Source organism: Panthera leo, chromosome D1 (genome assembly GCF_018350215.1).
Source record: "Panthera leo isolate Ple1 chromosome D1, P.leo_Ple1_pat1.1, whole genome shotgun sequence".
NCBI lineage: Eukaryota > Metazoa > Chordata > Mammalia > Carnivora > Felidae > Panthera > Panthera leo.
The window spans coordinates 39,634,208-39,656,712 of record NC_056688.1 but is presented as its reverse complement, the minus strand read 5'-3'; the positions used below and the strand labels follow the sequence as shown (position 1 = coordinate 39,656,712).

At 39.1% G+C, this 22,505-nt stretch overlaps 3 protein-coding genes and 10 non-coding genes across 34 annotated transcripts in view; 4 read left to right on the top strand and 9 right to left on the bottom strand.

The window, feature by feature from the left end:
• Positions 1-10,480, top strand: part of CEP295 (centrosomal protein 295) — a 55,192-nt gene extending 44,712 nt beyond the window's left edge. For 7 of the 8 annotated variants that reach the window (XM_042907347.1, XM_042907348.1, XM_042907349.1 and 4 more), the window contains 11 exons: positions 2,252-2,349; positions 2,883-2,985; positions 3,391-3,642; positions 4,772-4,911; positions 5,813-5,987; positions 6,831-7,471; positions 8,323-8,463; positions 9,512-9,608; positions 9,732-9,896; positions 9,979-10,078; positions 10,171-10,480. In XM_042907347.1, coding sequence (XP_042763281.1) covers positions 2,252-2,349; positions 2,883-2,985; positions 3,391-3,642; positions 4,772-4,911; positions 5,813-5,987; positions 6,831-7,471; positions 8,323-8,463; positions 9,512-9,608; positions 9,732-9,896; positions 9,979-10,078; positions 10,171-10,327 — 2,069 coding nt within the window. In that variant the 3' untranslated portion in view covers positions 10,328-10,480. The remainder of the gene's footprint in view (positions 1-2,251; positions 2,350-2,882; positions 2,986-3,390; positions 3,643-4,771; positions 4,912-5,812; positions 5,988-6,830; positions 7,472-8,322; positions 8,464-9,511; positions 9,609-9,731; positions 9,897-9,978; positions 10,079-10,170) is intronic. The other variant, XM_042907350.1, reaches the window with a different exon arrangement.
• LOC122201551 lies at positions 2,471-2,550 on the top strand. The gene has a single exon (XR_006194247.1). It is a non-coding gene; the product is annotated as a small nucleolar RNA U2-19 (small nucleolar RNA).
• Positions 2,718-2,787, top strand: LOC122201550. The gene has a single exon (XR_006194246.1). It is a non-coding gene; the product is annotated as a small nucleolar RNA U2-30 (small nucleolar RNA).
• Positions 10,481-10,619: 139 nt separating the features above from the next.
• LOC122201540 lies at positions 10,620-10,746 on the bottom strand. Its single transcript, XR_006194236.1, has one exon. It is a non-coding gene; the product is annotated as a small nucleolar RNA SNORA25 (small nucleolar RNA).
• Positions 10,747-10,802: 56 nt separating this feature from the next.
• TAF1D (TATA-box binding protein associated factor, RNA polymerase I subunit D) lies at positions 10,803-21,480 on the bottom strand. Of its 13 annotated transcripts, none has more exons than XR_006194166.1 (11): positions 21,400-21,480; positions 19,499-19,683; positions 18,409-18,787; positions 16,594-16,766; positions 16,237-16,297; positions 15,730-15,902; positions 14,871-14,906; positions 13,546-13,580; positions 12,497-12,545; positions 11,181-11,251; positions 10,803-10,836 (listed from the first exon to the last, which is right to left on the bottom strand). XR_006194166.1 is itself a non-coding variant. In XM_042907362.1 (8 exons), the coding sequence occupies exons 2-6, from the start codon at positions 19,555-19,557 to the stop codon at positions 15,738-15,740; spliced, it is 837 nt and encodes a 278-aa protein (XP_042763296.1). In that variant the 5' UTR covers positions 19,558-19,683; positions 21,242-21,327; the 3' UTR covers positions 11,689-12,099; positions 14,871-14,906; positions 15,730-15,737. The 13 variants fall into 13 exon arrangements, 4 of the variants coding, with proteins under 4 accessions (XP_042763296.1, XP_042763297.1, XP_042763295.1 ...); XR_006194165.1 differs by lacking the exon at positions 21,400-21,480 and adding an exon at positions 21,242-21,327; XR_006194168.1 differs by lacking the exons at positions 14,871-14,906; positions 21,400-21,480 and adding exons at positions 13,822-13,870; positions 21,242-21,327.
• On the bottom strand, positions 11,025-11,148 carry LOC122201547. Its single transcript, XR_006194243.1, has one exon. It is a non-coding gene; the product is annotated as a small nucleolar RNA SNORA32 (small nucleolar RNA).
• Positions 11,780-11,852, bottom strand: LOC122201537. Its single transcript, XR_006194234.1, has one exon. It is a non-coding gene; the product is annotated as a small nucleolar RNA Z40 (small nucleolar RNA).
• LOC122201542 lies at positions 12,237-12,376 on the bottom strand. The gene has a single exon (XR_006194238.1). It is a non-coding gene; the product is annotated as a small nucleolar RNA SNORA1 (small nucleolar RNA).
• Positions 12,618-12,755, bottom strand: LOC122201538. Its single transcript, XR_006194235.1, has one exon. It is a non-coding gene; the product is annotated as a small nucleolar RNA SNORA8 (small nucleolar RNA).
• LOC122201557 lies at positions 13,704-13,776 on the bottom strand. Its single transcript, XR_006194253.1, has one exon. It is a non-coding gene; the product is annotated as a small nucleolar RNA SNORD5 (small nucleolar RNA).
• Positions 13,920-14,050, bottom strand: LOC122201548. Its single transcript, XR_006194244.1, has one exon. It is a non-coding gene; the product is annotated as a small nucleolar RNA SNORA18 (small nucleolar RNA).
• Positions 15,073-15,201, bottom strand: LOC122201552. The gene has a single exon (XR_006194248.1). It is a non-coding gene; the product is annotated as a small nucleolar RNA SNORA40 (small nucleolar RNA).
• CD1H11orf54 (chromosome D1 C11orf54 homolog) overlaps positions 21,418-22,505 on the top strand; it is a 22,469-nt gene continuing 21,381 nt past the window's right edge. The window contains exon 1 of one of the 3 annotated variants that reach the window (XM_042907357.1): positions 21,418-21,501. The gene's annotated coding sequence lies outside the window, so the exon portion shown is untranslated. Of the gene's footprint in view, positions 21,502-21,575; positions 21,817-22,505 lie in introns of those variants that run through there. The other 2 variants (XM_042907356.1, XM_042907355.1) reach the window with 2 other exon arrangements.

Genomic DNA, 22,505 nt, shown 5'->3' with positions numbered 1-22,505 from the left:
ATGATGGTGCAAAGCTTATGAAAACTACACTTAGTAAAGAAGCAGCAGTTACTCAGATAAAAAAAGGCAAGAAAGAAAACACCAAAGTGCAGTAAGTGGTTGCTTGTGAATGGTAGGAAAAGGAAGAATTTTATTTCTTCATAACTTTTGAAATCGTAACGAGCATCTATTGCCTTTATTATAAATTATCCAAGGTTTTTCGTTTTGAGAGAGAGAGAACGCGCGGGAGAGGCAGAGAGAAAGGGAGAGAGAGAGAATCCCAAGCAGGATCCACAATGTCACTGTAGAGCCCGACACGGGAGCTCTAACCCATGAACAGTGAGATTGTGACCTGAGCCGAAATCCAGAGTCAAAGTTAAGACTCTTAAGCCAAAACGCTTAACCAACTGAGTCACCCAGACAGCCCTCTAAGTTATCATTCTTAACTATGTCTGACAGATTAAACATATATAAAAATTACACTTTCTGTCTCAATAATTCAGGCCATGGCAAAGAGATGCTTGATCATTTTTATGGTTTGGATAATACTCATGGTTTTGTTTATGTTTAGACATGCATACCAGTGGCCTGATTTTTGTCTTGATCCATCATAGTCACAGAATGGCCTTTTCTGTTGGTACCGTGAAATTCCTCGTGTTTAACAGAACACCAAGGCCTCAGTGATAGTGCTGGGTCAGCTCCTGGCTCTCAGGGACTGCTTTTCTCTTATAATCATCCCTGGATTCAGATCTTTTCTGTCTTAGAAAAGAACGTCCTAGCTTTCTACTTCTTCTCTGTTCCCTCCCTTCCTCTTTATCCGGGTCTTCATCACCTTGCCTTAATTTCTTAGTAGGTTAAGTGGGATCACTAACTTCAAGCTCTGTAGCCTTTGCTTTTGTAGGAAAGCAGGAAATGGGGCTTTGCTTCTGAAGGAGAGCAGGAAATTCTTGGGTAGCATGGGAAGATTACTCTGCTTAAGGCATTACTCTGCTTTGGTGATGCTACTTCCCTTTTTGAGTAATCTCATCATGGGCCCCTTCTATCGGGGACAAACCAGTGACCCTTTTTTCTCTGCCAACTGCCGTCGGGGACCTGTCCATTGAATTCTTCAACATCGTTAATTACTCTGACCTTGTTCCTTTCTCATTTTTATTTTTCACCTCTTACCAGTACCCAAATCATCCCTCTGGGAGAGTCTTCTTGGTATCCGTGTAGAGTTGTGATTATGAATTGAAAAACTGCAGATTAATTTCCTATCTCCCAGCTAGCTTTTGAAATGAGCTGCCTAAGAAAAAAATAACAACTTACCCTGCAATTCACCATTTCTTAGTTTCTTTACTGAAAATTGTAGTGTGTATTGAAGAAACCGAGTAACAGTTTATTGGTTAGAACAGTTAGGTCACAATGATATATTTTTTAATGAACTAGAAGAGAATAAAAAAGTGTTTAAGAACAGATTGTACTTACTATAATATTTGGTATTAGCTTTGCTTCTGCTTCATTATCCATAATATAAATATTATGAATATATGAGTAATATGCATGTGTGGCCTGGGTTATCTTTTAGAACACACTTCTCACACAAACATTTAAGAAACATACTGTTAATGTGTATGATATCTTGTAATAAAATCACGGTGATAATGAGACACAAAGTTTATGTATTTGGTGGCACAGTTTTAATTTTATTCTGTTTTAGAGCCACAGATGACTATACGCTTTGGCCAGTTTTCTCATAAACTCTTTTGGAGTAAGAGAGAAATTAACTCAGAATACCTGAATTATCAAGTGAGGCAAAATAATGTTTATATTTTTTTAATACATCAAATATAATTAAGAAGCATTCATAATAAAAGCAGTATGTGCTCATTGTGATTTTAGAAAGCACCAAAAGTAAAATTCCTCTTTTTCCTACCACTTGTTGCACTTTAATGTTTTTGTCTTTTTTTATATGCATTTTCCTCAACTTTGAGATCATCTTGTATTCATGATAGAATATTCTTCACTTAATAACAAAAGCATTTCCCATCATACTAGCAGTTTTCTATTTTTCATAGAGTAATAACAAGTACAGTTTTCCAGGGAAAAGATAACTAGGAAATGTTTTTAATGAATAATAAAATGAATGTTTTTGTTTCTTTTTGGTCTAAGATAAGGCAATCTTACAAAGCAAAATATGAAAGATAATTGTCGGAAAACAGAAATGATGTCCTTTGGTGCTAAGAACTTGATTTGTAATAGTCTAAATTCTCTCCCCTCCCCTCCATTTCAGTCAAGGTCAAGGAGGCTGTGACTGAGAATGACGCAATATTAAGTTATGCTGTGGAGGAAGAACATACATATCTGAGTCCACCTGTGAAGCCACATAATGTTAGTAATGTCTTAATGTGTACCCCATTGTTAGACCTGTTTGGTTTTACGTTGTCTTTAGTTTGTACAAGTTGTGAAATGTTAAAGTCTGTGTTCTCTGAGATCTACTCTTCCTGAAGTGGATCAATGATGAAAATAGCCAAATCTGAACATCAGAAGACTTTCCAGTCTATCTGATGCATGATCTCTGTAGTTCTGAGAAGCAAAAGTAATTTCAAACAGTAAGGGCCTATGTCTGGTATGTGTGTGTGTGCGTGTGTGTGTGTGTGTGTGTGTGTAAAGGTGATAGTATATAACCGAGAACTTGATGAATGAGATAGGGATGGGGTGGAGGAGATACGTGTGTGTATGAAAGTCTAATCAGTTCTGAGCAATGATGAAAAGGTTTTAGTACTGACCTTTACAGCTATGAAGGTTTCTACACTTGATCTGAGCTCAGAATTGATAACTGCTAAAAGAGAACTGTTACTGATTTGAGTTTTTTCTAGCTATTACTTCCTACATTGTAGTCTAATGTTCCCCTTAATTTTTAGGCTGAAACAGAAGAGATTTATCATGAGCCATTATCATCAATAACTGTTTCTACTGGGAGCTTTTTAAGTTATGAAAACACAGATTTGAGCCTTACAGATGCAGGTAATAATGTCAAAATGTTTGTAAATAAATTGAAGGACCAGCATCAGTGGAGTTTGATAGATTGGTGAGAGCAAACATTGAGAGATCATCCCAATGTGCTGAGAGGGATTGTTTCTTTAAATCTCAGGAGTAAACTATTCATGCCTGACAGAATATTGGACAGTATGATACTCTAACCATGATTGGAAGTCACAGGCCTGCAGACCCACAGAGATGCTCTGTGGATCTCCAACTACATTTTGACAATTATCTGCTATGGTCATATTTTCCCATTCAGTGGGAATCTATCTGAGCAGATTTCTTTATTGCCCTGCTCCCTTATCAACATATATTGTTGGGCCTCCCAAAATGTGTCTCTAAGGAAGTGCCCAGCCATTAAATATTTTCCCTAAACTCAATTTTCAGGGTCATTTTCAGAGCATGCATCGGACCACAGGGAACAAGAACCTACCACTGCTAAAGAAGAGGAAACAAATGTATTAAGTTCTGTAGTTCCTGCATCACAAGTCAGTTATCAAAGGCAGGACCCTGGGGAAGTTCATAAACCTGTGTTGCCTGCAGTGGAAAAATTCACGTCTGGTCAGACACACTTTCAGCAGATGATGGAAAAGCACATAAATGAAGCAAATTTGATGACTGAGAAGACAGACTTGCGGGGTAAAATGATTTTGAACAATACTTGTATATAACCTTTCATCCTTTTAGTTTGAAGGAGTGATTGAGCTTCGTGTTTCTGTTTTTTAATGTTAATTCATTTTTTGAGAGAGGGAGACCGAGCGGGGGAGGGGCAGAGAGAGAGAAGAAGACACAGAATCCAAAGCAGGCTCCAGCCTCTGCGCTGTCAGCACAGAGCCTGATGTGGGGCTCAAACCCACGAACCGTGAGATCGTGACCTGAGCCAAAGTCAAGACGTTTAGCCAACTGAGCCACCCAGGCGCCCTGAGCTTTATGTTTTTATGGACTGCTGCAGCAGTTATGACATGGACACGGCAAACAGGGCATTTAGTGCAAGAGGGGATCTGGGACAAATCAGACTGAAGAACATACAGAAGAGATCAACAAATCTTCCGTTACCATTGCAAAGTTAGCTCTAACAGCTGAGGCTCTATTGCCAGTATTGAGAAAGGAGTTCACAGATGAGACCATTGAGTCCTAGTGTGATCGTTTTTAGCTGTGACACCATGGGCAGGCTGCTTGTTATTCTTTCATCTTCTCTAAAAGAGGGATGTTGGGAGGCTAAACAAAATGATACACATGAAGGACAATGCCTGACCCATAGTAACACCCAGAACAGTGAACAAGGATTTTTTTCTTTTTATTTTTTTCTAATGTTTATTTTTGAGAGAGAGCCCAAGCAGGGGAGGAGCAGAGAGAAGGGGGCGACAGAGGATCCGAAGTGAGCTCTTTGCTGACAGTGGATAGCCCAGTGCAGGACTCAAACTCACGAACTGTGAGATTGTGGCCATAGCCAAAGTTGGACACTTTTTTTCTTTTTTAAAATCATTGATCCTAAAATGAACTGAGAATAACAAAGCTTATAGCAAAACAGTGATCATAATGGCTTCTTACTCCTAATTATTAACCTCTTACTTTAGAGCTAGTAAAAATGGAAATGTTGTCAAAAGGTTTTGGTCATTGAGTATCCTCATGTTTTGTATGTTGGACATGATGATAGGACTTAATTTGAAAGCATCTACTGGTAATGAAAAAAAAAATGGAAAGAATTTTGTTGAATTGGGAGTTACCTAAAACTAAATTTTATCTTTTTTTCTCAAAATTCTAACAGTTGACCTTGACTTTCCGGAATTAGAACACACTTTTCCAAATCTGCATCATCAGCTATTTAAACCCTTAGAACCACATCCAGATTTTGATATGTTATCATCATACTCTGGGATTTCTCAAGACAGCAGAGACTTTTACCAGGTAAAGTAATGTAGATGCTTCATTGCTGTGAGTTTCCAAAAACAGTTTTTCTTCTGTTAGAGCAGAACAGTGGTTCTTAGCCTTGGCTGCTGATTAGAATCCTGTGGAAAGTCTTTAAAAACCCCAGTGCTTGGACTGTGCCCAGAACAGTTAAATCAGAATCTCCAGGAGTGCTTTAGATTATCAGGATTTTTTTTTTTAGGCTCCCCAAGTGATTCTAATGTGGAACCAAGATTGAAAACCAGCTGCACTAGAATTTTGTCCTGTGAGCCTTATCTCGCTAAGGATTATAATCCATGGGATGCTCAAGAACATTTTTATTGTCATTTGTTATTAATATTTTTAAGTTTATTTACTTTGAGAGAAAGAGCAGGGGAGGAAAGAGAGGGAGGGAGAGAGAATCCCAAGCAGGCTCCTCACTGTCCGTGTAGAGCCCAATGCAGGGCTCCATCTCACGGTTCATGAGATCATGACTTGAGACAAAATCAAGAGTCGGATGCTTAACTCCCTGAGCCACCCAGGTGTCCCTGTTATTTTATTTTTTTGATTTTTCAAAATGAATGCCTCTTCCTACATAGTTCAGCAGCTGAGATTCAAATCAGGTCTTTTGCTCCCATACCCTGACCTCCCCGGCTGTCCTTACATAATAGTTCCTGCTTTTAGAAGACGATCTCATCTTTTCTAAACTCTTATCTGGTTAATTTGCAGTTTCTTTTCTAAATAACCTTTTTTTAAAAAGCCTCTTTCATATTGACTGAAATGGAAGAATGGATTTAAATAGTCAAATTACTGGTGTGAAAGAGAAGTGGTAATAAGGAAGAGTAGTATCATAAGAACATGATTATTGATTCGGTTGGTAATACATAATCAGTATTTCAGCCTTTCTCTTGTTTTCCGTCAGAACTCTGATTCTTCATGGGAAAGCCACCGTACTACCGTTTCTTCCAAAAGTACAGCTTCCTTTACAGCGCTGAGAACCAGCCTGAATCCTTCTAACACAAGCCCGAACCAGCAACCTGACCCTCACTTGGCTCATGCTGCAGCTCAGATTTTTGCTACAGAAAACATTACTGAGGGTGTGTATGATTAAGTTAGAAAAAGTTAAAGAAACTCCAATGCTTTTTCCATGGTTTACATCCATTTTCTTTGGAAACTGTGCCTGGCAGGTCTTGGTATGTCTCCACTCCTGCGCTCGCCAATCCCCAGTGTTACAACTTCTGTTTCTCTGTGTGTCTGTTTAAGTAACAGGAGTAATAATGCTCAGTTTGCATTTTTACAGTACAGAATTTGATAAAAGCAAAAGCACTGCCTCTTGTTCCTCAACTTCCTTACCTCAGCCCTTCCAGTTAACAGTTTAAGTATCCTTATAAAACTTTTTATACAGGCCAGTAAAGCTTCCCGGTTAAGTGTCTTACCCTTAATTTCAGCTCAGGTCATGACCTTACGGTCATGAGACAGAGCCCTGTGTGGAGCCTGCTTAAGATTCTCACTCTGTCTCTGTCGGTCTCTTCTCCTTCCCTCTCTCCCTTTGCCCCTCTTCCCTGCTCACGCTTTTGGTCTTTCAAAAAAAAAATACTTCTTGTACAAATTTTGTGTATACACACATATGCACACCTTTTTATATATGAGGTACATATGTGCGCATTTAGTCTGTTATTAAAATCGGTATTCTCTCTTAATGAGGGAAAAGTCCTCAGCGTATCTAATAACCATATTTTCTTTATTAGACTAGGAGAAAATACATGGTATGAGCAGTGGAGTTATTAAAAATCACTGTGACCATCCTTTCATTCTCTATTCATGTATACATACATCAGCTTTCACTCCCCAAGTAGTAGGAAGTAAGCTGAATTCATTATTTACTCAAACTGTTATCCAGGTTTTACAACATGTAATTATGGTTAACTTATTTCTTACAGGCTCTGAACAGTCTTTTCAACAGCTTCTGCCAGAATTTTCTTCACAGGAGGGGAGCCAGCATGTTGATCTACCAAGTATTTTTAGCATTGAAGCAAGAGATTCTTTCCAAAGCATGGAAAATCAGAACTACTCTGCACAGACTGAATTACAAAATAGGAAAAAAAGTGTTCCTTTCCAGCTCTCTGTAGGAAATTTACAAAATTCAGGCTTCAGGTCATCTGATGAGGCGAATGTATTTCATCACTTAAATCTACAGCATAGCACTCCCTGTGGTTCTACCTCTAGTGAATGCTCAATAAAAGCCCAACCAGAAGGCAGAGAAGAAACACTGGGCTCTGAAAAACTATCAGAAAGAGGGATTGATACAATGTTACAAAGTCAAGGACTCAATGGAGACAAAAAGGAAACCTGTGGGGTTTTAAATATAAATTCACAAGTAGAGGAAATCGATTCACAGTTGTGTCTGAGAACAGTGGGGATGGGAACTTCAGTTCAAGCACCATATTCTGTTCAGAATGAAAAGTATTTTGAGAATTCAGCTAAAGCAGAAACTCCAGAAATCCTAAGAAACCTCTCTCAACTAGCACAGTCAGAGCTCTTTTTAAGTTCTGGATCATTACAGAGCTCTATTCCAATGTGGGTAAGTGAAATCTGTGTTGTGTGGAAATAAATTCATTTCCAAGTAAGACTTTTGAAACAAATTTAGAAGCAACAAAGCTACTTAACATTCCTGAGCTAGTCAATCATGTAATCATTGGAAATTTCCACTGAAATGAGCAAACTCCCAAATTTCAAGTTTTTTTTTTTGAAGTTTGAGAGTGAGAGGGCACATAGGGGGAGGGGCAGAGAGGAAGACGACAGAGCATTCCAAGCAGGTTCTGAGCTCAAGTTTTAAGCTGACCTTTAAATTTTACAACCGGTCTGCTCCCAATCGACATATCCCCTCTCATTTCCCTGAGGAATAGCTTGGCCTATGCTTCAGCACTTTCAGTGTGGAATTTCTTGGCACTGCATTGTATTAATCTGCTTGGTTTCAACTCTGGTCACCTGAGTATTACCTTTCAGTATCGTCCTTCCACAGATGAACATGTAATACAGACTGAGAGCAAGAGTGACATCTAGGTCACAGATATTTTGCTCCTTTTGGGGTGTTCTTTTGCAGATTCTTACTCAGTAGTTGGATACTTCCCTCTAAAGATGTAGTTTGAGAACAGTCCACTAGCTCCTGCTCCTTTAGATAGGTCAGTTACACCCTCAGGTTCTGCACGGCTGCCTGTCAACCTGCATCAGCCCTATAATATAAACACTTGGGCTTATAATTCTTGCAGTAGCTATCTTCAGACATTTTGCCCATCCCCAAAGTCTTCAGTATTTCTAAAAGTGGGTTGGGATGGGGGAGGCACCACATTGTCAATGTACATCACTTTTACATTTTTACTATTTCAAGGCTGTTACTTTGAATATGATTTCTTTTTCAATTTTATCACACAGTTGACAGAGTCTGGACATGGTATAATGGAAGAGCCAGAGCTTACATTAGTAAGCACCAGTGATATCAGTATTGCTGAAATGGAGTTTGCAAACTTAACCCTAGAAGAAAAGAAAGAAAATGAGGCAAAAAGCAGCTTTCAGGTAAAGGTCATAGCTCCCTTTAATGTGAATACACTTCATTTATACAGCAGCACACAGCTGAGAATAAGGAATTATTTATGATGCTGTAGATTTCATTAGGGCTTAGAAGGGTTGAAACTCATGCCTTCCATCCCTCAATAAAAGATGTAGGAAGTTCTGAGGCACAGAGAAGCTCTAGAAGATACATAAGGAAATCAGACCTAATGGGGATACAGAGTAAGTGCTATTGCAAGTTTATTTTCAAATTATCAACTTGAGTACAACAGATTTATAGTCCTATTAGCTGCAGGTTCCTTGTACTTTTCTCCACTGCAAGCGGACCATTCCTACGGGGCTCACTTCAATTCTTAGAAGGTAGTCATTGGAGGAAATCCTGCTATAAAGGTTATAATAGATGAATTCATGGATTACAACAGAACTACAGTTGGAAACTGAGCAAGTCTAAGTCACCACCCATCAACTGTTTCAGTGTATTAAGTTGCCCTGTTACCAGAGTCCCAGGTTGTACGTGCTACTACTGTGGCAGGACTAATGTTTTTGTAGCCTGATGCTGAATTAGAGAATTCATCTTAAAAAAATGGTTCCACAACTAGTATTTGTTTCCATGATTACTGAGAAGGGTAATGGGGAGGCAGCAGACAAGAAGTGCAGATGCAGAAGTGGTATAGGAGCCCTTGACAAGAATCAGGTGAGGAAAAAAGCTTTGGGCTAGAGGAGGCTGGGCAAAAGCCATTCTCTAACAGAGCTGGAGAGTAAAGCATTTTAATAGGAATAGAACCATTTATTAAGGACTTTCCCTTCCCAGAAAACTCCAGCCCTGCCATTTAGATGTGAGAAACCACACAAAGCAGCGAAAGCAGGATAGGAGCTAAATTCATTGGACGCAGATTCCTACACTGTATTTGGGGATTGAGAATAGGCATTCAACTTCCCATCTCCCCCAAACAGCAAATCTCCCTCTACCAAAGAGAACCAGGGGTTTAGAAACTGTTAAGGTTAGTGGAAGATCATTTACCTATGATTTTATCTATGATTTACTTGCAATTAGGTGAATGAATTTCTGCCTCTTACATCAGAAAAAGAAACCTCAGATTATCCAGTTGGATCAGAACACTGTGTGGAGGAGCCAGTGGCAGTTTCGGCAGGTATGCCTTGAGCATCTGAAAGGGTCCCCTGCTCAACCTCTCAGCCTTCACATTCCCCACAATCTCGTAGACTGCCAGCACAAAAGTGTCAATAAGCTAAAAATAAGTCTCATCTTTAAACAGAAACCCTGCCGAAATTTACAGCTGTACCTGGGAGCTTACAAGAAGCATTTGTAAAGAGGAAAAAATCATTTATAGAGAGATCTTCCCAGAGACAGAAAGAAATAAAGAATAAGATTTACCTTTCTGAGAAATCTCAGATCAAAACAGCTAAGGAGAAACCAACAGGTATGTTCCCCACATCTGCATCAATTCTCACAAAGAGCATATAGCAGGGTAATATTTGCCAGATCACTTATTCTCTGCTCAGGCTCATCTGTGAGTCGCCTGAAGGGTGTGAATAAGGTCAGAGTGTCACTTCCTGAAGACAGAAAGACTGCACAAACCCTCATGCGTCAAAGGGCTTTAAGGTATGTATATGTTTCTGTGTCGTGTGTGGTTACTCACATTCCTTAAGTATTACTCAGAGTCCGAAGAATATGTAAGAATAAATTTCTTACAGATTATACAATCAGTTAGCTGAAGTGAAACAGCAAAGGGAAGAGAAAGCAAAGCAAGATGCATATGCCCAAAACCGAGCAAGGGCAAAAGAATTTCATAAGGTGAGTGAGGCCCCCTATAATCTTTCCAGGTCCAGGGCACTGCAACTGTTAATTTAATTTTTCTATTCCCTCCACAGAAAACACTAGAGAAACTTCGAGCCAAAAATACATGCTGACTTTCTACAAAATGTGTAAAGATTCTTTGTTTAAATTATGTGTAACATAGGTGAAGTTATTTAAAGTCAATAAATTTTTATTTAAGAATTTTAACATGGGATTCCTTCCACTCCCGAGCACTGTCGTTCCTCCAAGTCAGAATCACATTCTTCAAAATAGCCCTGAGAACAAGAGTATATATTGGTTAAATTTGGGAGACATTTCTTTCCCACATGGCTGTAAAAGAGCTAAATCTTGTATCTCCTCAGGAAAACATAGCAACACTGAGTAACTATTATATCCTATGGAGAACTTCGATATATGGTCACAGCGTTAAGGGCTCTTGGTTTTAGCCCCACAAGCCCTCTTTGAAATGACCTATAAATTAGACTTTTAAATTTTTTCAAATGTGTACATACCTTTTAAAAGGAACTTCTGTTCAATCCACAGTTGTCACCATCAGTCCTATCCTGTAGAAAAGGAATAGAAAAGTAAAACTCCATTTCCAGAGATGATCCTGTAAATAAAGCCAGTCTCCCTCTATTAGATCTATTATAATATTACAAGTTGCCCAGTTACTAGTAACAACAGAGATCTAGGCATGCACCATTCAAAATACTATGTACGGTCAGATGAGAATTTGAAATATAGCTGTTGTAAATGTTCCCAATAGGCTGAACGCTAGCAAAGTAGCATAAAGAAAGCAAACCTAGTGGAAGATTTTTTATGGTCATGTCCACAGCAAATGAGAAACTACATTCTCAAAGCCTTGGTAATGACCATTATACCATTAAAGATAAGATAAAGAACTAACTTGCCAGAGTTCTTTCCCTTGGGCTTCTTTAATCTCCACTTGAATATGGACATACTTCAGGAATTCCCCACCTATGGACGATTTTAAAGTTTAGACTAAATTTCTCAAAATGTGGTTTTAATTAGGTTCCAAAGTAGCCGGATACCCAGTTCTGAACTAATACGTATTGAAATTTCCAGGCTTAAAAATGCAGAGTTGGAATAATTAATTTTTCAACCCATTCCTTTTTTTTATGTTTTTTTTTTGGGGGGGGGAGGGGCCAAGAGGAGGGAGACACACTTCAAGCTCTGATCTGTCAGCACAGAGCCCAACGCGGAGCTCAAACTCATGAACCACAAGATCATGACCTGAACCAAAGTTGGACACTCAACTGACTGAGCCACCCAGGCGCCCCCACTTATTTTTTAAATATTGTATTTATTTTGGGAAGAAAGAACATGCCAGTGCAGGAGGGGCACGAGAGAGAGGGATAGAGGATCCCAAGCAGGCTCAGCACTTATCAGCCCAGAGCCCGAACTCAAATACACCAACCATGAGGTCATGAGCTGAAGTCACTGAACTGACAGAGCCATCCAGTGTCCCCCAGATTTCATTTAGATGGATGTTCAGAAAGGCTACTTTCATTCAGCCCAGTCAGAGCAGTTGAACATTTTGCCCATCATCATAACATCACAAATCACTGGCAAGTTGTATAAACACACGTTAATATCTAGGGGTTTTTTTGTTTTTTTTTTTTTAATTAGGATACAATAAACCACCAGGATTAGCTGTTGCCAAAATTAGGTAAACCAAAGCATTAGGAACATTAAGGAAGTGTTATGAAAGAAAAAGCTTTCAACTTCTGTAAGATTGGGCACTTGAGGGGAAATCTTACCTGCAATCTTTGGGATCCAGTTTTTTTTTTTTTTACTTTAGGGCCCTAGAAATCAAGTTTTAAGAATTACACTGATTGCTGTTTTGGCAAATGATCTATAAAATTGTTATCCCTTAATTGCTTCCAATATGGGAAAGTCTTGTTATTTCCACTCCACTTGTTATTTCCACAGACCTAGCAGAAAATGTTACAGGTCTCATTGTCACCACTGCAATAAACTTGCTGTGATGCAAGCATTACCTGTGTCTCAATGTAGCCACATTAACAATTCCTGGACACCATGAATGATAGTGCCCATTTCCACCTTAGAATGAATGAGGCTTTTAAAAATTTCCTCTCAAGCTTATGTATAAGCTATACAAAGGTTTCTGATTCTGTATAGAAGTCCTGTTTGCTAGCAATAAAAGCACCCACCAGAAGCAACCGAAATAGAAAGCCTTACATGTTTAGGGTCAGACTAGATGGACCCCTGGTTCTCAATTTCAAACACCCTAGAAAAAAAGAGAAGTGTTAGCTCCTATCAAAGATGATCTCGAATTCAGTAATATGAAAAACTATAGGAATACTGTTTCAATAAAAATACCAGGTTTAACATGCACGAAGCCAAGAAAACCAACGATGCCAGATACTGAATTGATATTGCACTGTCCTTTGAACACCCAGCAGGAACAAGCTGCTGAATGCAGATACCATGCAGTGCAATCATGACTGAATTGTAAACCCCTGTACTTCAAGGTTGCAATACCACTGAGAAACTTACCTCTAGAGATTTAAGTTCCTGTAATATGTAATTTGACTTTTATTCCTAATTTATCATTCCAATGAGGCAACTACATTAACTGCATCTGAAATTATAAATCTAGTCCCCATTATCTTTATCCTGTCTCTATACTATACATACGGAACTATTAAGTCAAATACTAAAAGAAATGATGCATTAGAAATCAAGATTGTGGCTTCTCAGATTGCTATTAGGCAGAATTTAAATTCAGTATCTGTACTGTAACATATCTAAATACACGTTATTAGGATGAACCATAGCAATGGTTTCATAAGGATACAAGACGGGAGGGGGCATTTTCATGTTATTCCCTAGACATGCAGTCTCCTCAGTTTGTCCAATTCGGTGTATAAATATCATGGCAAGTACCTTTGCCAAGATCTCGATACCTTTTTAATTTTAGAGAACACACAAGTGGGGGAGATGGGCAGAGGGAGAGAGAGAAAGAAAACCTCAAGCAGGCTCCACGCTCAGCGCAGAGCCTGACACAAGGCTCAATCCTATGACCCTGGGATCATGACCTGAGCCAAAATTGAGTCGGACTGCTCAACTGACTGAACCACCTAGGCACCCTAAGATCTAATACTTCTGTGGCATACCCAAATAACTACGAGGCACAACAGTAATGGGATACCGTACTCACAACTCACATTTTTTCAGTACTTTTGAATTCTTAATAAATTTCAACAAAAATTAAACATTCCACCTACCTCTAAACGTAAACGAGTTCAAATCATATTCACCCCTACAGATAAAATACCAAATAAAAGATTAAGAACAATTTAAATGTGTGATTAAAATCTAAAATAGGTGCTTAGCATCCAAATTGACAACCATGGATTTTTTTTTTTTTTTAAGCTATTGTCAGCTCCGTCAGAATCAAGTTTTAGTTCATGTCTGTAATCATTCAGCAGTTGAACAGTTAAATTCATCATGTGAACTGTAACGGTGCCCCCAAGATTACACTGTCCCCAACAAAAACTTACCTAAACTAGCACGCCCTGAACTATACAGATTCTTGGGATACTCCAATACCTAAGATTTAAAATATATGACCATTAGGTCTTTCAATGTTTTAGCAGATAGATGTCTTGTAGTTCTTTCCCACAGATCTAACACATAGTTCTGTGAATAAAGGAAACCACACATATACTCTATGAGGCGTTTCCAACGATGTAGGTCTACAGAAAAAGCCCCATCGGGATAGACCTCAACCACTGTTTTACAGTTTTAAAACTGAAGATTCCACAAGAAAACAATTAGACCTGTGATCTGCTCTAAATCTGAGTTCAAAATTGTGCAAAAAGCCAAACATCCTATTTACAACAAACTTATTCCATAATTTAATCGCATGATAAGGATTTTCTGAATGGTTGGTTACCAGAGTGTATACTGAGATAGACATGCAAAGTACCAAGTAGCTATTCTAGAACCACCAAAGGAAAAAGATTTCCATGTCTCAAGTCTTGATTTTTACAAACTCCAATGAAATTCCCAGGATTACAGCAAAATGTTTAAGATTCTGCCTCATTTTAAGAACTACAGTTATTTGACTTAAAAAATTTCAGGAAAATATTAATATGGCTGTACTTATGTTCTTCCCATTTAGGAATCCCTGGAAGATAATAAAACAAATTGGATGATTGTGAATTAACCTTTCCATCATTCAGATTTAGGAAATCTCGTGTAATCATTTCTAACATTACACTATTAGGTCCTAAACCTCATTTTAGATTATGCATTAGTTTAAGCTAACGCAGATGCTTAAAGTGGGAATATCCTGTATTCTGATTATTGCCTAACCTAAGTTACAGTTTGGGGACCCCTTCCTGCAAGTGAAGTAAAGCTTGCATTTGTCACTATAAAATGTATGAACTCAAATCTTTTTCTGAAATCACGTCATAGACAAAACTGGGCAAATGTCTTTCCACAATGAAACCTGTAGAGGTTTATATTATCTGATAAAGTACATTTAAACAAATCTGATCCAAAAATTCACCAAAAGACATTCCTTCACTGAAAGCAGAAGACGTACCTTTAAGTCCAGACATTGTGCTCTCAAATGAAAAGCCTACAACAAGAAGGCATCTTTGTTTTATGTCAACATTAAAACTGTAATACTAATTCACCATAGTTGAGAATTCCCTTTTGTCTTGTGCTTTAGTCATTCTACAGTCCTGAAACCAACTTTCAAGTTTATCAAACCCCCCACCATCACTTTAGTTGGTTGTAGGGATCTTGTTCCTTCTTACATGTATCAAAACTCATATTGAGCCATGAGTTCTGGGTTGCAAAAGAGGATTTATTTTCTGCACTTAGGTCTAAGTCTTTGTCCACAAAACTGAACAAAAACAAGCACAAGTGCAATCAATACAGCGTATTTAGTGGCATAATCAGCAATATACAGTGGTGATGAGAAGAAAATTGTAGTTGACACAGTCTAGGTAGTTAGGAAGTTCTTATTACAGTAACACGTTTGACACTAAAAGTCTTTGTTTGAATAAAACTGGGATAAAAACGGCTTCAGGTATCCTGAGGAGATGTCAATCATTAGTGATTACATTTATAATAAAGGTTTTCAGGAGATAATTTCCATACTTCTTTGCTCAAAATGACACCTTTAAGCTCTTGCTCTGAAACAAAGTATGGGCAAAAACAGTAGGATCCTGGTTTATTATTTATCAGGTGATTATTTTTGCTATACAAGCCTTAATTCTCTTCTACATGTAAACTATTCCACAGCTTTAAAATGCTTTTCCTGATAATTCAGAGTTTCACTAATTTGTTCAGGTTCTTTTTATTTTCTCCTTAGATTCATTTTTATCACTGACATATATATTTGCATTTATCATCTTTATTTTCTACAAAAAGCTGTTTTTCTCTGTGCTGTTTACCTTAACATTCATATTCCTATCTCCTTTTCAGGCCGTTCTATCCTCTGTCCAATGTTTTTGGACCTTGATGTTCTCCTTTTAGACACAGCTGCTTCTTCGGTATATTCCTCTTGTTCTAAATACACATTCTTCTTCTTTGGTACTTCAGAACTTACTATGAAATAATTATGGTCCTGCATAAAAAACATCCATATTGAGCAACAACTAAATTTTACTGCTTTTGTTATCTCACATAACTCTAGGTTACTGAAAAAACCTGGAGACAGTCTAAATGTTAAAAACCCAAATTCAGCTTCTTTTCCTCACTAGACATCCTAATAGCAATTACTGAAAAGCCCATGTTCTCACCAGGTAAGTATCCAAATAATCCCTATTTTTATTTCCTGCACCAAATCTATTGAGCTTTTCAAAAACTAAATTCAGAATCTAAGACAGTTAACTAGTAGAATAAATTCTTCCTGTACCAACTGCTATTCTAAGACGAAATGAGACAAAAATGTCACTTACCACCAATTTGATATCACATTCGTCATCATGTTCAAGATTTGTTGCAAGATCATCCTCTGCTCTGTAACATTAAAATATATCCTCACTCAGATGACAAAAACTTCTAGAACCCATTAGTAGTATACTATCATGACGTACAACTGAAACATCAATACTAATTAAAAAGAAAATTTACGCTATCATGTGTAACACCCCAAAATGGATGTCTCGTGTGCCAAACTCATAGCTCAACTACCAACCCAAATGGTTTACTGTAAAATATAAACAAATTGATAGCATGATATGGAACATTAAAGTTCAAAAACATTTAATTCGACAAAACCTATGACCAAAATTATTTCACGTGAGTAAACTTACTCTGACTCAATAGGAGAGAGAGATCCATCATCATCCAAGTATTTATATCTACGACTGTCAAAATCTTCTTTTTCTAAATCTTCACCAACATTCATTTGTTTCAAGGATTCCTTGAGGTAGTATTCATACTTCAGCTTTTCAAGGTAGTTGAAAAATCCTCTTGCCACTGCTTGCTACATAAAAACGCTGTATTGTAAGTAATGGCCTCACAAAATAAAAAACTTTCCTGACTCAGCAGATGCCTTATGTTCCAAAATAGAAAGGATCCCTCTGCTAAAAACTCTTATATGATCTTGATTTAGTTACTCTGCCATATGTGGACCACATATGCCAGATGCTGGTTTTAAAAGGAATTCATGGTCTACCTAGCACATTATCAAATTTACCTACGTTGGTATACCAAGAAAACCTGAGCACAAATCTTGTTTCCATTAAAAAATGTCTTTAGAAGCTCCCAAAGAAACAAATCTCTATAAGAGAATTAGCTTAAAACAAAAGCTTAGAGAATATTCTTTCAAATATATCATCAACTCTAGAGCAAGAGACTTATGAATTATGCAGTCATTTAACTAAAATATTTGAGAGTTTACTGCTAAGTAATTGTTGGGCAGTTCTATCAGAAATTGAGTATTTGGTATCAGAAGAAAATGGCCTATTCTAAAGCCACTGCACATGGAAGGTGTGGATAGGTTTGGCTTAGGTTACCATAAAACCACTGGGAATCATTTCAGTTTTAGGAATGTTTAAAGGCCTGATTAAATCAAGTGATTTTATATAAACAGCCTTGAAACACCTCATATATGGATATGTTCACTGAACAGACCAGTGAAGAATCCACCCAGGAACCCAAGTGGTATTTGTGCTGAAGGATGGGTTGTGGTCTTGAAGTGGCAGTTAGTACAGAAGAGTATTAACAAAGTTGCAGATTTTATGTTCCAGGTACATCTCAATTCTAAAAGTGGCCACCAAGGGGAGCCTGGGTGGCTCAGTTGGTTGAGAATCTAATTCTGGATTTAGGCTCAGGTCATGGGAGACTGGCTGTAGATTACTGCTAGAAAGCCTAAGACCGACTGCAGATAACTTCTACAGTGAAAACTACTTCTGGGAATGGAATATAAAAAACAAGAACCACAAGTCTTAACTGTTCAAGAAAGACCATGCTTATAGCTGTGCCAATATTAGACATGAATTCCTTACACATTTTGTCACCTACAAACACAAGTAGTTAACTCTGGAAGAGACTACCAAAAGAATAGAGAGATACAGTTGAAAGCAAAGTATTGTCTGACCTTATTTATCCTAAATCAAGCAGGGCTAAGTTCTAGAGAAATCTAAATCCAGACATCTCCTGGAATGCTTGTGTCAAACTCCCTGGAACGGGGCTGGCAAACGTTGAGATTGAGCCCCACATTTTTCCGGCTCACCACTGACAGCAGAGACTGCTTGGGATTCTCTCTCCTCCTCTCTATACCTCTCCCCAGCTCGCTTGTGGGCTCCTTCACTCAAAAATAAACTTTACAGGGGCACCTGGGTGGCTCAGTTGGTTGAGCGGTTGACTTCAGTTCAGGTCATGATCTCACAGTTGATGAGTTCGAGCCCTGCATAGGGCTCTGTGCTGACTGCTGGGAGCCTGGAGCCTGCTTGGGATTCTGTGTCTCCCTCTCTCTCTGTCCCTCCCCCACTCATGCTCTGTCTCAAAAGTAAACATTTAAAAAAATAAACTTTACAAAAAAGGGGGGGGGGGGCACTTAAAAGTGGCCAACAAATCATTTCAGGCATTTTGGCTATGTGTATCCACATTTATAAAATACTGACCTCAAAGGTTAAAATCTTCCTCCAAGGTAGTGGTTTTCTTCCATTCTCTGATTCTACAAATGGGAACCCAGATCCTTTGTCTCTAACTTGTTTCCTATTTATTTGGGAGCGTCTAGTATTTTTTCTTCCTTTTGGTCTTCCCCTTGGTCTTCCTGTTGGCTTGTATTTCCTCTTTTTACGTTTCTTTTTTTTGAATCTTTCAAAAATAGCTTTTAAAGTCAATGGTCTTGGTTCTAAAGATGAGTCACTAGAGGAATCCTTTGCTTGAACACTTTCAGGTGAATAAACAAATTTTCTGATAGGGTTTCTTTGCCTCGGTTTAGGTGAGGAAGGGACACACTGAGTTTTAAATAAGCTGCTACCAGATGAAGAATTATCACTGGAAAAAAAAAGGGGAAAAATTAATCACACCCTCTTATATTACTGAATACTGATTACTGTAATATACTTTTCTTCCACAGACCAAAAGCAGGAAAACATGTTCAGAATAATTTTTAAAAAGATGGGCTCATAACTAAGCCAACTATTTAGTTCTAACTACTGAAAATGGCCTATAGTGCCATGATCTCATAGCATTTACCAAAAAATGATCTTCCAAAAGAAAGAATATTAATTTCCAAAGACGGTCTTGTTTACTGCTAGAACTTGCTCTAAATAAAACTAGAGGAACAAAGTAAACATTTGACTTGAATACAGTATAAATGCCCATTTCATTTCTCTGTTAACTAGATATTTCCATCATATATATACATATACATGCCAGCATTCTCGATAATGTGCAGTATCACAAAGTAATTTTTAAGCAAGATCACCCACTGATGTCCATTGCCCGTTTCTAGGAGTAATTTCGTCAGGAAGAGACACCAAACTGGCCAAGAGTATTGCTTCCCTGGTTAAGAATGTGTCCCACTGTTAATTATATAAACAAGCCGAAGACCTGTAACAGGTTTTCCTTTTCTTTTCTAATTCTTGAAAATTGCCTTTACTGCTTACTAGGTAATTCAAATACAGTAAACATTGCCATCAAATTTAGTCAGCTTTGCGATAAAAATCTAGTAATGGCTGATTAAAAAACTTAAAAAGCACTTACCTGTGATTTTCAATTTCCACAGCTGAATCAGATGCCATTATAGGGTTCAGAGAATTCATTCCTGTTATGTATTCTCCAAGCCCCTCTCCAAATTATTCATCACTTATTACTTGCTTCAGATTTCCGACAACTCGGCAAACATGATGTGGCTTCTCCGAACGAATGCTAACATAAACAGCTATTATCTAAACAAAATTTCACGTAGTCAGATAATGCCATTTTATGTAAATTAAGGAAAAAATCAAATACAAGGCCTTTAATATTTTTATATAGGAACTATCCATTTCAAATCAAAAATTCTAAAATCTGGAAAGTGAATTCATGGTTTCCATCTTTCAGTTGTGTCTTCTCAATCTATCCAAGTGGAATAAGATTATAGTACATTTCCAAAAAAAAGTATTAAATATCTTCCCGTAATACAGAATGTAAATTCACTAGCCATATTGTGTGCAAGTATTAACACACCATTAATAGCCAAAAAGCCACTTGTTAAGAGCAGATGAGCACTCCCAGGAAAAACTACATACGAAGGCAAGAGGCAATGCTGCCTCAGCGTATCAGGAGAAATAATCCCCACGATTTACTGTCAATCCAAACCGCTGGCCTCATTTTTTTATTTGTAGCCTCTTCTCATTCATACTGTGATTCCAAGTCACTGTGAAATTTCTACCTCGGCATATAGGATTTCCTGCTAAGTCCTGAATTCTCAAACTTTTCAAGGCTAACAGACTACACAACGGAGCCCTTCATCTCTCGTTTTAATCTCCTTGGAAGCTCTTACAATAACAAAGCAAAAACTGTCTTATTAGTTTACTACCTCATCTCCCCCATAGGTGATGCCTACATTCTTCCGCTCTTGTGTTTAGTCTTTATTTGGGAAGGACAACTGAGTAAGGAAGAAAGGAATCCTAGAATTAAATGGCAAAATATCTCAACTCAGGAAATCCTTAAGTCACACAGATCTTGTATCTGCAAAATACCCAACGGACTCGTGGTAATTTTCAGGATATGTCTTGTTGCACCTTGCATTTTCAAAATGCAAAATCTACGAATTCATGAATTGCTCAAAAACAGCAATTTAACAAAAATTGGGTCCAATGGCACTGATGGGATATACCGGAGGTTAAGTAAGCCTTTTAAATATCACAGTGGCATTAACTCAAAAACCACTTTTTCGGAAACGGTTTAGAAAGCATTCCTGGGGCCCCTGAGGGGCTCAGTCGGTTGTACACTTCAGCTCAGGTCATAATCTCACCGTTCCTGAGCTCGAGCCCCATCCTGTCTCCCGACTCTGCCACTCCCCTACTCGACACTCTCTCTCTCAAAAATAAATAGCCATTAAAATAAATTTTTAAAGAAAGCACTCCTAAGTGTCGCTTCCGTCCCACGATCTGGCGCTCTTGCGTGGTGGTAACAACCCCTTCAACCACTCACTATGCCTGACCTTAGAGCAGAATGTCCCCAGGAAGCACCCAACCTCATGCAAGGAAAATGGCGTCAGAAATGGTTACCTCGCAACTTACGAAGATTAACAAAACGTGTGCTCGCCCGTAATACTTAATTTTAACAACTTCACTAACATACAACGGAGCACGCCTACAAACGCGTAGATGTGGGCCGCCATCCAGCCACTAGGCCCACAGCCGCGAGCCCACCACGCTCAGGGCCTGCCTTCTGCGCTGTGGCTGCAACCTGCCGAGCAACGCGAGGATCCCGGGGAAACCTAGCTCCTCCCTCGCTCACCAGGCCCGGACGATCACGTCCTCTTCCTACCCACGCAAACTGGCAAATGGCTTGCACCAAGAGCGCCGGCTCGGCACGGGATGAGCAACCCAGGCCTCGGAGGTCCGCATCCAGCAACCTCCTGACCGCAGCACCGCAACGCGCCGAGGACCACCTACCTCCACGGCCTCTCGAAAGAAAAGAATGGCCCATCGCACCACCCAGCTAATAGTGGGCCCAAAATCTCGCGAGAACACTTTACGCCACGAGGAACGTGAAAGGTGGGAAGCAGCAAGATGCGGGAGCGCCATTTTGATCGCCGCGAGGGGCGGGGCGATTGGGGTGGGCGGTGCCTGAGCTCCCTAACGCGGAGGAGGCGGGGTTGACAGACGCATTTCTCGGGGTTCGGGAGTCGGCTCGGCTAACTGAATAGGTAAATGGAATAGCCAAGAACTTTTCGGCAAATGGGGTCAACTTTTCGGAGTGGGTGTGAACTGCCAGGAGGCAGCCACTCAGCCTGATCTGTTTCCGGTGTCTCGCATTTGCTGAGCCGCAGTCTGATTTCCTAAAGCCTGGTCGGGGGTGTGTGCGTGGAGGTGAGTGTGGTGCCGGCTGTGTTGTTAGATCTACTTTTGTCTTCAGAAATCTCTTCTGTGTGCAACTGTGACAGATCCCTGCCTTGACCGTGACTCAAAATGTGTAACCTTTGTACTGGAAGCCGGTGTTACTCCATTGCACACCCGGTTCCCCTCTCCACCTTTGGACTTGTTTTGTTAGCTCACTCTTTCCCTCCAAACTGAGGGTCAGCCTCCTGGAGCTGGGCAGCGTATCGCAAGAGACACCAGCGGTGGATTGTTTTTTTCTTCTGGGTTTTTGACTTCGTTCCCCGAACGGCTACTGAGTGTTAAAACAGTTTCAACTAGTCTAGTTTGGGTGGGTTTTTTTTTTTTCTCCTAAAGGAGTTACAAAAAGGAATGAGCTGGTTTGGTGTGTCCACTTTCAGATCTCTTGTATCATATGATAGACCCGTAAAGTTGCCTAGTCCCGTAGAGTCAGTGTGATCTCAGGATTGAACAGACCTTCAAGGTAAACTGATCTCTTTACACAGTTTCTCTCTACATACTGAAAAATTCCAGGCATAAAAGTCGAATCCCTTAGGTAGGCGGGCATTTCCACAAGTCTATGAATTACTTGGAAACGCCACGACAGGTATGGTCGTGTTACTCGCTGTTATATTTGAGAGCAGCCCTGGCCATGTAATTTGTGAGACTGAGTACAAAATAAA

Coding starts and splice junctions, on each gene's coding strand:
- TAF1D (XM_042907362.1), bottom strand. CDS start 19,557: ATGAATTCTCTGAACCCTATAATGGCATCTGATTCAGCTGTGGAAATT. Junction 18,788..19,498: donor GTGGAAATTGAAAATCACAG/GTAAGTGCTTTT, acceptor TTTTTTTTCCAG/TGATAATTCTTCATCTGGTA. Junction 15,903..16,236: donor AATGTGATATCAAATTGGTG/GTAAGTGACATT, acceptor TTTTTTATGCAG/GACCATAATTATTTCATAGT.